This window comes from Rhodnius prolixus, unplaced genomic scaffold (genome assembly GCF_049639745.1).
Source record: "Rhodnius prolixus isolate KJV_2025 unplaced genomic scaffold, Rpr scaffold_5, whole genome shotgun sequence".
Classification (NCBI taxonomy): Eukaryota; Metazoa; Arthropoda; class Insecta; order Hemiptera; family Reduviidae; genus Rhodnius; species Rhodnius prolixus.
This window is the reverse complement of record NW_027411624.1, coordinates 39,206,201-39,219,401: the sequence shown is the minus strand read 5'-3', so window position 1 is coordinate 39,219,401 and position 13,201 is coordinate 39,206,201. Positions and strand designations below refer to the sequence as shown.

General features: G+C 32.5%; 2 protein-coding genes across 7 annotated transcripts in view; one reads left to right on the top strand and one right to left on the bottom strand.

Annotated features, from left to right (window-relative positions):
• The window catches only part of Ret (protein kinase receptor Ret oncogene), a 113,783-nt gene extending 104,514 nt beyond the window's left edge, over window positions 1-9,269 (bottom strand). The window contains exon 1 of the mRNA XM_074136082.1: window positions 8,421-9,269. Coding sequence (XP_073992183.1) covers window positions 8,421-8,460 — 40 coding nt within the window. The 5' untranslated portion in view covers window positions 8,461-9,269. The remainder of the gene's footprint in view (window positions 1-8,420) is intronic.
• LOC141458306 (rho GTPase-activating protein 15-like) overlaps window positions 1-13,201 on the top strand; it is an 85,763-nt gene that overhangs the window by 39,992 nt on the left and 32,570 nt on the right. For 5 of the 6 annotated variants that reach the window (XM_074136095.1, XM_074136093.1, XM_074136094.1 and 2 more), the window contains 4 exons: window positions 2,547-2,694; window positions 7,675-7,870; window positions 10,405-10,593; window positions 12,675-12,895. The gene's annotated coding sequence lies outside the window, so the exon portion shown is untranslated. Of the gene's footprint in view, window positions 1-2,546; window positions 2,695-7,674; window positions 7,871-10,404; window positions 10,594-11,994; window positions 12,436-12,674; window positions 12,896-13,201 lie in introns of all 6 variants that reach the window. The other variant, XM_074136092.1, reaches the window with a different exon arrangement.

Sequence of the window (13,201 nt, the reverse complement as noted above, 5' to 3'; positions counted from 1 at the left end):
AAGAAAAAAAAATTAAAAAAATCAAGTTATTCCTTGAAATTGTATCCTTTGACCACTCCATTTCAGAACATTTCATCATAGTTAGAAAACTTCATCTCTCTTCCATAAAACATTATCAAAGAAAATATTAGTAGAAAAAATGAACTCCAAAAGTTTTGGTCTTCAACCTCTAGCTAAATTTAGAAAATAGGTCATACTTTTGGAAAATCCCATCTGTTATTAAAGACTTCATTAGAAAACTAAAAAAAAAAAAAAAAATCACATCTAAAAATAGATATAGAATCGATTAAACGATCTAATCCGAATAGAAGAAACAGTTATACTAAAAATATATAGAACAAATAATTAATATTAAAATCGTCTGTAAAATTTTCTAAAACATCCAAAATGACATTTTAATATGTGCTTTAACCAAAAAAAGATAACAGTATTATCAACTGAAGTACATAAACAAAAGATAGTGTTCTTCTTTTTTAATTATTATGTAGGTACTGCATTTGGTGTTGCAGATATTTTGTAACATTATTGTAACAGTTAATTAATGATGTTTTTATTAATATGTTTATTGCTTTTTTTTAATTCTCTTTTTTAATTGATCAATTCAAACTATTATTTAAATAGACTTAATTAGGAAAGTTGTCTTACAAATAACATAAACGTTCTTTATTAGTAAGGAGTACGGGAATTTTAATAAAACAAAGGCTTCTTCCTTCTGCTTTAATATTTATTGATTCTATAATTTTTTATCTCCTGAAATCCATATGGCAATAAATAAATGTTTATTGCTTCTGGATTTTGTCCAGATTTGGAGGAAATATTTGACCTAACAGTTCGTATAGTAATATTTCTTTATTTATTATTTAAATAAAAAAAGAAGGTGCGATAAATGTGTTTAGTACCGTACTCATTTAAATTCAGTTTATGAGAGAAAAAAAAAATTGTCATAACGCCAAATTAGAAGAACATTTTAACAGAATAAGTCAAGTCGTAAACAAAACGCTATAAGAGATGCAGAATACCCGTCTCCAGAGTGATACCATAAATATGATAATTCTTGCATACCACAGAAAAATGGAAGATCGTCAAATGGAGTTGATACCTCCCTAGCGTAGAAAAACTAATAAAAAGTATGAAAATATATAAAGAACATCGCTAGGCTAACAATTAATAAATTAACGAAAACATTCTCACCTACCACAGTGACGGTGTTCACATTTCCTTGTAACTCGATACACGCACGCGACCATATTATACACTAGAAAATTAATCATGCAAATATATGAATTGTATTAAAATCAATAATGACGTAGATTAATGTTTGTGGATGACGACAAAATAAACACGCGACTAAGACTATAGTAACTGGATTGTATTTAAGTTTAAACTCATAAAGTTCATTGTAATAATCCGTTGTATCATTTTACAAATAATAATAATTTTAGGATTGTTTGGATAAAAATGAGTAGACAGACAATAAGGAGTCATAAGCGAAATTATATCAACAACATCTGATCTCTTCCTTCTTGTGGAGCTCCTCGACAACTGCTTCTAGGAGTAGGTCAACATTGTCGGCATAAATACTACTCCCATACGATGGGCAAAGGGGACCAACCTCTGTGCTTTTTTGGGGAAGACATTTGAGAGAAGCCTGTAGGAGTGAGATATTCCTATCTAATTTTCTCAGCTAAAAGGAGTTTTTCTTAATAATGTAGGTTTGACAGAGCTTTCGAATTATCCGGTAAAACTCTGAATAATGAAGAAGGAATACATCTTTTTGGGCGGAGGGAAGTCTAGACTTCAGAGAGCTCCGACTCCTAAACAGCTGACTCTCCGATTCCTAGAAATTTTCTTAGGGTATATGTCTCCTTTCCTTATATTTCTTTTTTTCTTTATATTTAGAATTGCTGTAACTCTCATCCTATTGGTGTTATCTCTGCGCAAATATATACAATTATAGTACTCGTTTAACACTACAATTTTGCCAAATGGTAGCTTTCTATCTCAATTTTTGAAGGCGGTATAAGATTTCTTTTTAGATATGCCCTCCTTTGAACACTTTAAATTTCCAAATTTCACTTGTCATTTTTGAAATATCTTGGCAGGACATTGCGAGGCGGTGTGTATGTGATACTACTGAATAATTGGGTCTGACTATTGCCTCCTCTTTCTTCCCCCTAGAATTTTCTTGAAGTGTATGGTTTCCTTGATTATATATGATTATTGGGTTATTGTGGGTGGCACTACTCCTAAGTGTTTCCACTACTCTCAAATTTGGACTTCCTGGAAAGCTAGAGCAGGTGCTAGGTATTGGAGGAGTTTATGCCGTACCTAGAATTTCTTAGGGTAGTATTATTCAGAATATTTAGGAAGAACATTGCGGTTGGTATGTTATAGTTAGTTCAATTTTGATATTTTTTCTTAGTACTCATACGAGACAGTGTAAGAAAGTTTTGATCGTAATCCATTTTCTTTAAACTTCTGATGGATTCATGTATATCTTTTAATTTTTATTATATTATTATTTATTTTATTTTTATTTTTTACAGATAGTCACTTAAGCACACTTTTGAAAAAAATATGGAAAGTACTAAAGGGTTTTGCTGATATCTGAATAGTATTTGCGAGAGTTAAATGTCTGACCGAAATTCTGACTTGAATTAACATCAGCTGATTGTTCAAAACGACTTTTACAAGGTATCTGAAAACTGTTATTAGCACTAGCACTAGCCCAGCGATCAACATAAGCACGAATGCCTGTCAAACAATTCATGTTCATATGTGGAGTATGTACGTGACCATACAGAGTATAGAACGGCCATACCATGTTTGCTACATAAAGCGGGCTGTAGTTGTTTGATGCCCAAAATAATCAGATTAGCTGACAAGCTGTGCGTCAGTAAATGGTTTCTTGTTTTTTGCCAAGTATTTGACAAATTTCATAAGAATACTCTTGTCATTGCTACTTCTTGTGAGATCACCTTGGACATTACGCAATCAGTATTATATATTTACAGCATTAACGTGATAGTTTGCTGGCAAAGCAGACTCGTTGCTGAACATTTTTTGTTTAAAAAAAGTTGAAATCTGCTTTTTTATTTCGGAATTTTTGGCATTATTAAATTATAGTTTCAATATAATAGCATTCAAATAAAATGTTACACGATATATTTTTTCTTCAGGCGGGGTTTAACGTCCAACTACCATTTACTAGGGGTCATGGACGGAGGCGACTAGCAAACATACTTTACTAAATTTCTTTTATTAACCATTAAATAAAATCCAAGGCCTAAGACCGGGAATCGAGTACCCAGTACCACAATACATATTAGCTTCGCAGGTCTCGCCTCTAACCGCTCGGCTACCGTGGCGCCTAGCTGCGATATTATCTAAACGGTAGACCGAGATTGAATATTTTTTTCACGCTAAGATATATTCTTTTAAACAATGAACCCCATACAAATTCTTCCCAATTTTTTGATATTCGAATGCAAGTTGATTAGATACAAGGTAACGAAAATATTGATTGACACAGTTAAAAGAAATTATACAGTTTTATTGATATTTTAATTAGCATTATTTCCAATAAATTAATAAAATAGTTAATTTCCTTAGGTTACGGATATTTTCGTAATTAAAAAAAATAAATATTTGCGACATGGTATCTTTAACCATTAAGAATGAGAAATAGACGGTAACAGAAAAGTATCCCTGTTATTGCTGTAGCAACCAGCGTAGAACAGCTAAATCCCATCTATATAAGCTGTCGCTAAAGATTGAGAGGCTGACTTACCGGAAATACCCAGTTGTATCGCTCAGCTTTATATTGTTTATTATATATTGCGAAATACATCGTTTTCTTATAGCAGTATTGCAATCGGATACCTATTAATCTATGGATATCGTGAATAGAACATTAATCACGATAAATTATTTATTAACTGTAAATAATAATTAAATTGAATGATAAATGAAATTAATATTGAACAAAAAAACGCTGGTCACTCGCGCAAAGTCGTGAATTGTCGCTAGCCAGGATAGTATTAAAGTGGAAAATTAACGTGAACGCTAGCAACTTGAAATGTGCAGTAAAACCGAGAAAAACTCTTCTATTTACCTCAGTTGTAGAACCTTGATTCCAGCTGAGTGTGAACTAGGACCATTCTTGGAGAAAAACCTGCATAGGACACTCACAATACTAGGTTCTAACAAATCGATCTCAAACACACGACAGAATTTTATTTTTAATTTGTTCGAAAACACTCCATCAACTTTCATTACGTAATCAACCCTTATACAACTGTCCTACCGGACAGTTTTAATTAAACTTTTGTGACGAAAGAAGATAGAGATGTTATCAGTCTGACGTCCACCAATTAGGTAGGCTTTGTTTAAAAAAAAGTTATCAAGTAGTGCACGTTCAAATAGATATATATGATTTGAGGCTATTATATGTGAACACCGATGTGGAATGATATCTTCGCCATATTCCTTTAGGAATAAACGTGCTTATGAATATACAGAAAAATAACGTAATGAAAATTTTGGTTTCTTGCAATATTATATATTCTTTGATTATTCTTGATTTTTTCCATCTTCACTGTAACCCATTCTTTTCCAGAAAATGCACCACTATCACAAAGCATATACATACTTAGCAGGTTTTTTTTGTTTTGTTTCTTTCTTTTCTTTATTTCAAAATTTACAATCTGTATCAAAAAAAGTACAATAATTAATGGAGAAATGATGATGGAGAAGTGAAGAATAGGCGGGAGAAACTACCATTTGTAGCATTCTCTATGCAAACCATTGACTGTGGCCAGTCTCAAAGGAAATTTCAGTGGCGGCCCACTCGGAGTGGTAGGAGAAGTCGACCAAATGATTAGAACAGTTAGAGAAGCTGTATGGTATTTATCATTTTTGTCTTAGGTAGACTTGTTACATAAGGCATGTTAAGGCTGTTATAGGCACCAAGGAGTTGAATTGTTGGAGGCGAGGCTCGCAAAGCTAAGGTAAATAGTGGTATTGAGATTAATTCTTGGCCTAGACTTGGATGTGTTAATGATTAATTAAGAAATCCACGACACCTGATCGGTAGTTAGCCGGTGAAGCCTATAAGAAAAAGTGACATTACTTTACTGCTTTAAGGAGTTATAAAGAGTTGCGATTTGGTTGAACCCTTCAGTTCTACGCCGTAAATCCACATAAGTTTGATTATTGTACTGTAAATTAGTCTCTTCAGTTCCGTTTGTAAATTATGACGCCCTGTGAGAAGTCGGTAAAGAAGCGTAGTCATTTAGTGCTTGTTTTTAAAGTCTTTTTTCTGGGTTCCATGTGAGTTATTTGTCTATGAAAAGCTCAGTTTGCTCAATTGCTCAGGTCTGTTCAAAGATGAGGATTTTTGTTAAAGAGTAATTAGAATAGTAATAATCAAAAGCCCCACTGGGGAATAAACGTGGTAGGTTGGCTTAACTGTTTTAAATTTCATTCGCCACTTTTACGCCCAAAGTTTGTTATCGAGATTGTTGCTAGTATGGCTGTGTCAGCTGCGTATGTACTGACTATTGTGAATGTGTGATTATGTCAGATGTGTAGTTAGTGTACATTTAGGGCCGAGCAAACCCTTCTGAGGTACTCCCGTTTCCACAGAAAGAATGAAGAATAATAGCTGAATTGCTGCTGACCTAAAAGTATCCGTCTATTTGAAAGTAGATAAAATGGAGACATTTATTTAATTTAGGCAGTAAAACAAATTACTTTTTTTTGCTATTCACAATCTACAAAAAGAATAAAATGTAATAAGTGAATACGATAAAAGAAGACTTCATGACAGGATCAGCTTGACGAGAGAAGTTGCCCACCGGCAACACTCTCGCTGGAGTTTCTTGCACTATTGAAGCTGGTCGCGAGGCCAACAGCGTTTCAATCGTCGTGGAGGACGATCTAGAATCGTTTTGGAGGCAAGATTTTGAACAAGAGGTTGGTACAAAATGGAAGAGAGTCAAAGAATTTTCTATATTTAGATTTAGATTCGTCAGTTACGTATGAGATTTTGAGATCGTTTATGGAGGGTGGAGTTAGAGACATAAATTGGAGAATTCGTAATCTGACGGAGAATTTTTGATTGGAAGGACTGTATTTTTTGTAAATAGGAAAGTTTGGTTGAACCCCACAGCTCAAGTCTGTAAGTCCAGATCGGATTAAGTACACTGCAAACAAATTACCAAAAACAATGTAGCATCAGGCAGAAGTTTAATGAATTAGATTGTCTTAGGCATCAAAGTATTGATCTATATCTACTTTTTCCTTCATTAGAATGATTTTTTTTAAATGTAAAGTTGAAATGGCAAAAAACTATAACTAAAATGTATTCAAGGTTAACGTAATTAATATCACAATAACATTTAATAATACCCAGCTGACAATTTTTTTCGCACTAATGAATATGAAATAAGCATCTATTGTTTCACGAAACCATTTGCATCAAAAGGTTATTCGATAAGTTCCCATAAAAATATCAATAATAAAGTAATATGTGAAGCTATAAACCAAAACTCCTCTAAAAGTGGTTTTTAATATATTAATATTTAAAGTAATAAATAAATTTCTACGATATTAACTAATCAAATTATATATTCGAGCCAGATGAAAAGTAATTTATGAAAAAAAGTATAAGATTTTTCCAGCTAGTATTTTGCATAAAAATGGTAAAATCTGAATAGCAAACATTGATTTTTGCATTTTTTATTTTCATCAGTTCGTTACTATTCTACTGGCGTAAATGCCCCAGACCATTTTCTTGTAACTGATTATACACACTAAGATACATCCATCTACTTCTGTAAATTGTATTTATTTATTTTGCTTGTATTAATTTAAGAGCGTTTTATTGGGAATTTAAACATTCCAAGTTCGTCTGTTTTTCTATTAAGTGTCCGGAAATTGTTCCTTTACTAAAGAGTATCTTCACCTTTCTACAGTTTTCTCAAAGGATTTTCTTCATTAAGTACTTACAGGAAGTCCTACCACTTCTACTTGAATCTTCTTTTTCCTTTTTTATTCATAGAACTGTGATTTTGAAGGAAGAGACTTTTTAAGAGTATTTTGATGAAATTCTTTATATATTTTCAAAAAACTTTTGTAATGTTCAATAAGATTTTATGAAAGTATTTAAAATACAAAAAAAAATCCCTTTAACCAAAAGGTTCATCGATGAATTAGGCCATCCAGGTGTTCCCCTCGCATTGTATCTTCAATTTAACAGTCATATTAATAAAAGAAAGTGTAAATAATAATAATAATAAAAAGAACCACCGGAACGACATGAAACCACAGGATGTTATATTTTAATCATTTTGGAGATAAAAAAAAAGTTGAATATACGTTTCCTTAAAACAGCCTGGAAAGAAAAAGAATTCTTTCTTCAACAGGCAGCATTGATAGATAAGTTTCTCCTGTTTAAAATATTATCTAGAAGCCCCTACAGTGAACTAAGATAACTGGTTTTGAATTTACCAGAAGGAAATTTATTTTACAAAATATTTAAAGAAAAAGTTTCTCATCGGTCTTTGGCCGGTTAGATTTGAACTATTAGTATGCCACAATGTAATGTGGCAAAAATGTATTCATGAACTTAAGGGTAGACTCAGCTACATTATTATTATTTTTTTTTTTCAGGATTGGAATACGTTCGGCATTCGATCGAAGAAGCCATGTAAACATTAGTAAAGCCATAAAGACATTAGTAAAACGTTCTCATCACTTTTACTCTATTGGCTTGGCAGTATTAAAAAATAAAAAATAAAAATATTTAATATATGCAGCAAATTCACTAAATGTGTAAGTACAAAATTGCTGCAAAGGTCGTTTTTCGGTAAGTATTTTTTCTCGATTGATTTTGTTTTTATCTTAGTTTTTTTTAAGTAAAAACGTTTTTCTTTTACTCCTGAAGTTATTGTTAAAACCATATATTAAATAGATAAAGGTTAAGTACAAGGGGATTAAACCTCAAAATAGTTACTAGATTCCAAGGTTAAAAATGTTTATTCAAATTAATAAAAAAAAATTATGAATTTTTAATGCTGAAAAAAGTTAAGATCCAGAAAATTTCAAAAAATATTTAAAGCTTTTCAATTATCCTCCTCATTTCCATAATTAGTAATCTTAAAAAGCTTAAGCCGCAATTTAAGCTGTTTAAAATGTTTTATCTAATTTGATCTTTTAATTTGTAATGTTCCTGTTGAAATAAAAACATTTAATCTTTAAGATAAAGGGTGAATGTGATATAGGTTTTAAGCACTCTGAAATTTAAAATAAAAACATTAGATTTAAATGTTAATAAAAGTTCTATATTACAAATTTATGCTGCTTGTTAAGCGGCAAATGAATTTTATTAATTGCAAAAATTAAAATAAAATACTTACCATTTATAAAAAACATGAATAAAACTAAAAAGAAGCTCATGGTGCTCAACAGGTACTGTTGGAACTTAAAATAGTTCACCAAAAACTAACTTAGTTACATTGATTGTTAAAATCGCGAATTAATAAAAATTGCAAACGAAACTCTAAATACGGTGAAGAGAAGTATACCTCTTTATGTTAGGCTTATCGTTTGAATTGGGAGGGAAGTTTGGCCGCAGTTCGGTGGACCGAGTACAACTGGCCCGAACACGGAGTATGTTCTCAGAGTTAGAATGGCTTTAACATTGAGGGTGTTTGGGCGCGCATGTCTCAGCCACCACCTGTGGAAGCGAACCGATATAGGGTCAGCTTGGGTTCAAAATATTATATGTTTATTTTATCCCCATCCTAGATTTGATTTCATAATTAGTTTGGTTTTAGTAGAAGATTGAGTTCTTGTTGCGATGATCTGAGACATGATGCTAAACAAAAGAGTCAATTTGATTGGCTAGTTTTGGCACAGTTACAATTTTTAACTACTACATCACATTTCAAGCGTGAACTTCAGTAATTGAAGCGAATTTATCGCTCGAGAGAGGTAATAGTGAGGTCAGGTACTTAGATCGTACTGGATGGAGTTGTAGGCCTGCCATAAATTACAGTACAGCCTGATAGAATGTATAAAATGTAGTTAATAATTTACTTAAAAAATGCCCGGGAAATTAAGTTTCTTAAAATTTAACCCATTTTTTTCTTCTTTTTTTTTTGTTATATCTTGCCATCATAAAATTAATAAAAGTTTATCCAAAGTTTGTAAAGAACTACCAGGTGCTTATTCCTACATCTAAAACAGTAACCAAAGTTAAAACAGAGAAGTACGCACAATAGAATAGAATAGAATAGAATAGAAAAGAAATTTATTATTCTGGGACAATTGTCCCCTAAGAATAAATACAGGTACAAATAGAGGCCTTAATAGTTTGGCCTGTGATTATAGAGAAATTAAATAAATAAATAAATATTTACAAAAGTGAAAATGAAAGTAAAAATAAAATAATAAAACAGCAGAAATTAAGGAAATGAATTAAAACAATTAGAATTTCGGAGGAAGCTGAATAGAAAGGAGATAACTGAATAGACGGGATTTAAAGATGGATAGGGTAGGAGCATGGCGGACAGATGAAGGCAAGGAGTTCCATAGAGAGGTAGCACGTATGAGGAAGGACTTGTCAAAGGATGAGGTACGGTGAGAGGGAATATAAAGATCAGATGAGCGAGATCTAGTGTTACGGGAATGGATGGAGGATTTAAACTTAAGGAGTTGAAAAATATAGGAAGGCCTTTGAGACTGGATGACTTGAAAAAGGAAAGAAGCCAAAAAATATTGGCGGCGATAGACAGGAAAAAGCCACTTCAACTCATCGTAGCAGTGCGAAATGCGAGAGTCTCTGGAAATGCTGAAAATAAATCTTATGAAGCAGTTCATGAGGCGCTTAAGCTTAGCTTCAATATCACCAGATAGACCGCCATACACTAAACAACCATAGTCGAAATGGGGGAATATAAGAGAGGAAACTAGGAGTTGCCGGGTCTTAATTGGAAAAAGGTGACGGGAACTATTAAACTGCTTAAGGATATGGATGGAACGGCGAGAGATTTGGGAAACATGGTTTTTCCAGGATAGGTTTTGATCGAAAGTGATACCAAGGTTTTTCACAGAGGGACAATATTTTATTGGGGTATTGTAAAGGAAAAGATTAGGAAGAGGAGCCAATGATTTAAGGAGTGGGTTGGAGCCAATAACAATAGCTTTGGTCTTTTCTACATTCAGGGTAAGCTTATTGTTCGTGGCCCAGGTATAGAAGGAACAGCGATTAAGGTAATTATAGTATGCTGACACCGTAGACAGATCAAAAGAAAGAATACGGTATATTTATCATTAAGAATTAAAGAGCAGGAAGCTTTTTTTTTTTATCGGAAGATTAATGCAGTATTTGTTTAACAGATGCAAAACGAATTTATCAGCAATATGTGTTGGATAGTTTTCAAAATAATCCATCAGATTCTGTGTCCTGAATAGTTATAATGGATGTTGATGAAACGTGGCATCACTACTACGTGCCAAAAAAGATGCGACAATTAAAAATGGGAGGAAGACACCAAAAACGCTAAAAGGATTTCGTCTATCAGAAAGGTAATTTATCATCTAGCGTTTGGAAAGCAATAATTTTTATTGACTACTTAGACAAATCGTGAAAACGTGGCTTAGGAAGAGATTAGGGCATAGATCCCTGGTTTTAGTGCATCCTGCGCTTAATTTTGATCTTCTTTGTGATGGACACTGTTGTCTGTAACGAGATTAAGTTGTCCAAAGGCCGGCAATGCTCTAAAAAAGTTTTGGAAGACAAATGACAGATAATGTTGGCATTCGGATGGCGCGCATTAAATTAAATCAAAATAGATAACTGCCGAATATTATGTTATCAATGAAAGTTTTATATTTTGTTTCAATTGAAGGAAAAATCGTGATAAATTTTAAGAAAATGTACCTCTTAGACGTGTATGAAGATTGCAGCCTGTAACCTCAAAAAGATCGGACTGCTAATTGTAATTTTTACAAATAATCATTCAATTTCTATTATTCAATTCAATTCTCTTAAAAGACTAATAATCAATGCAAAATGTATTCCCAGTAAATCTGTTTGGCTTATATGATTGATGCGTACACAATAATTTCTGCATTAACTAAACTTCATTGTTTACCCATAAATTTAACACATCCAACGCTGCCTAAATTGCCTGGCATTTCTCAAAACGTGACCCATTTCTCTCTAGTATTGACATGGTATATGTGCTTCTAGTTCTCATACATCCAAGCATTAGTCTGGCCAATGTGCCTAGTCACTTTCTAATGTACACAGACATACTCGGGTGCAAAACAAAATCTACTATTCTTCTTATATTGCGATTCTCAAGGGATAATTTCCAAAATTTCTTCACACATGGTTATTGTACTAAATATATTAATTGTGACAGGAATATTATCGCTGTAATGGAACTTTGTGAGACAAATTTGTCATGACAACGCCACCAAATAATCTCAAAACGACTTTTCCTCCTGGATTATAAGTGAAATGAATTGATTTTTACCTATATCTGCTCTAAATGTATTTGCCTAGCAATTTGTGTAAAATGGGAGATTTGAAAGAGAAAAATGTTTGCTTGATCGGCTCCATTTAAGGGGTAGTTAGGGTTCCTCTCTATCTACCAAGTATGACCCATTCACATGTTTTTCGTCTCTGAATTTATGTAGTTTTTAAGCATACACTTTTAGGCTTTTAATTTTAAAACTATTGCAATAACTACACTCATAGATTGTTCTGTTGTATTCTCACCAGATTTTTGTTAGGTTTATTTACCATAATACCCAATTTGAATAATTCCATCATCATAAAAAGAGTAATATTCAATAAAAAAGACTATGGTGAATAACCTAGTTAGAAGACGGTCCTGACCCTTCTAGTAGCTTCCCCATTACTAGCTCTAAGATCCTCTTTCTTCTCTTCGCTATAGACTTTTCTGATTTTTTTTCCAGATGAGTCACTTTGATTAGTCATCAGAACAGGCTATCTGATTTATGGGTCAAATTTAGAGAACCCGCCTTTTTTATTTTTCTAACTGTAGGAAATTGTCGAGAATTGGTATTAGCCAATGGAATTCTAAACTTATTTAGTGGTCAAATGACAATAGTACAACATCACTCAAATATGTGGTAAATTGGGCTATATATTTTCAATCTTATTAAACTCCGGACAAAGTAATGACTTTTCCTAGATTAATTTAGGACTCATTGAATGACTAATAATTTGATAAGACAAATAGAGAAAGGGCAGATTAGAGGAAGGATTCCCAAGAACCCAATCAAATTCTGGTGGAATAGTTAAATAAAAGTTGTGGGCATTCAGGCGGAAAAAAAAAATTAGACGATAATTAAAGAGAATCAATTATTGAGCATTTTTGGAGAAATGCAGCTCAGGTAACGTACCGATTGAATTTCTATTTTTGGATTTTGAGATTTCTATTCACATCCACAAAAACGCACTTACCATTCAGACTACTCTTAATGAAAAGTTTTTAAAAAAATAATTAATTTTATATTTTCCTACACATTTCATTACTACCTTGAAAAATACACCATATTTGCACAAATTTTATTGTATATATTGTATAATTAATAATTTACATGATTTTATTTGGAAAATTTGTATTTTGTAGGCGCTTTGGCATTTGTGGATATTTGACACCTTCCTAGCAGACATTACCTAAACTGGAATATGTGTGGCGGCAGGAGGCGATCCCTAAGGTAAAGAGTTTAAAGTGGCCATCACTGTGAGGAAATGGATTAGACCTCTTACCTTTAAGTACAACAAAGTTGGCGAAAATTGAGTCTAGCTGAATTAACCTTTGGTTAATCTCAACACACTAAATTTGAATTAGTAAGGAACTTGTTAACTTACGATTTTATAGAGGATATAAAGTTATGTAATGGAATTAGAGACACGTTTCAGCAAGGATACCTAGCTTTTATCCGCCACCTTTGCACCAAGTTCAGGAACTGATTCTTCGAACCAGACAATCCATCAAAAATCGTCTAAAGGACTAAAGAGCTTTCAATCAATATGTTTAGTCACGTAAGATTATTAGGAAGGGAAATTGCAAACTTTGTTGCAATATTTAACTAACTAAAGATAATTAACTAAAGAGTGAAAATCATTGTAAAATACTCGTTATTAAGTTATATT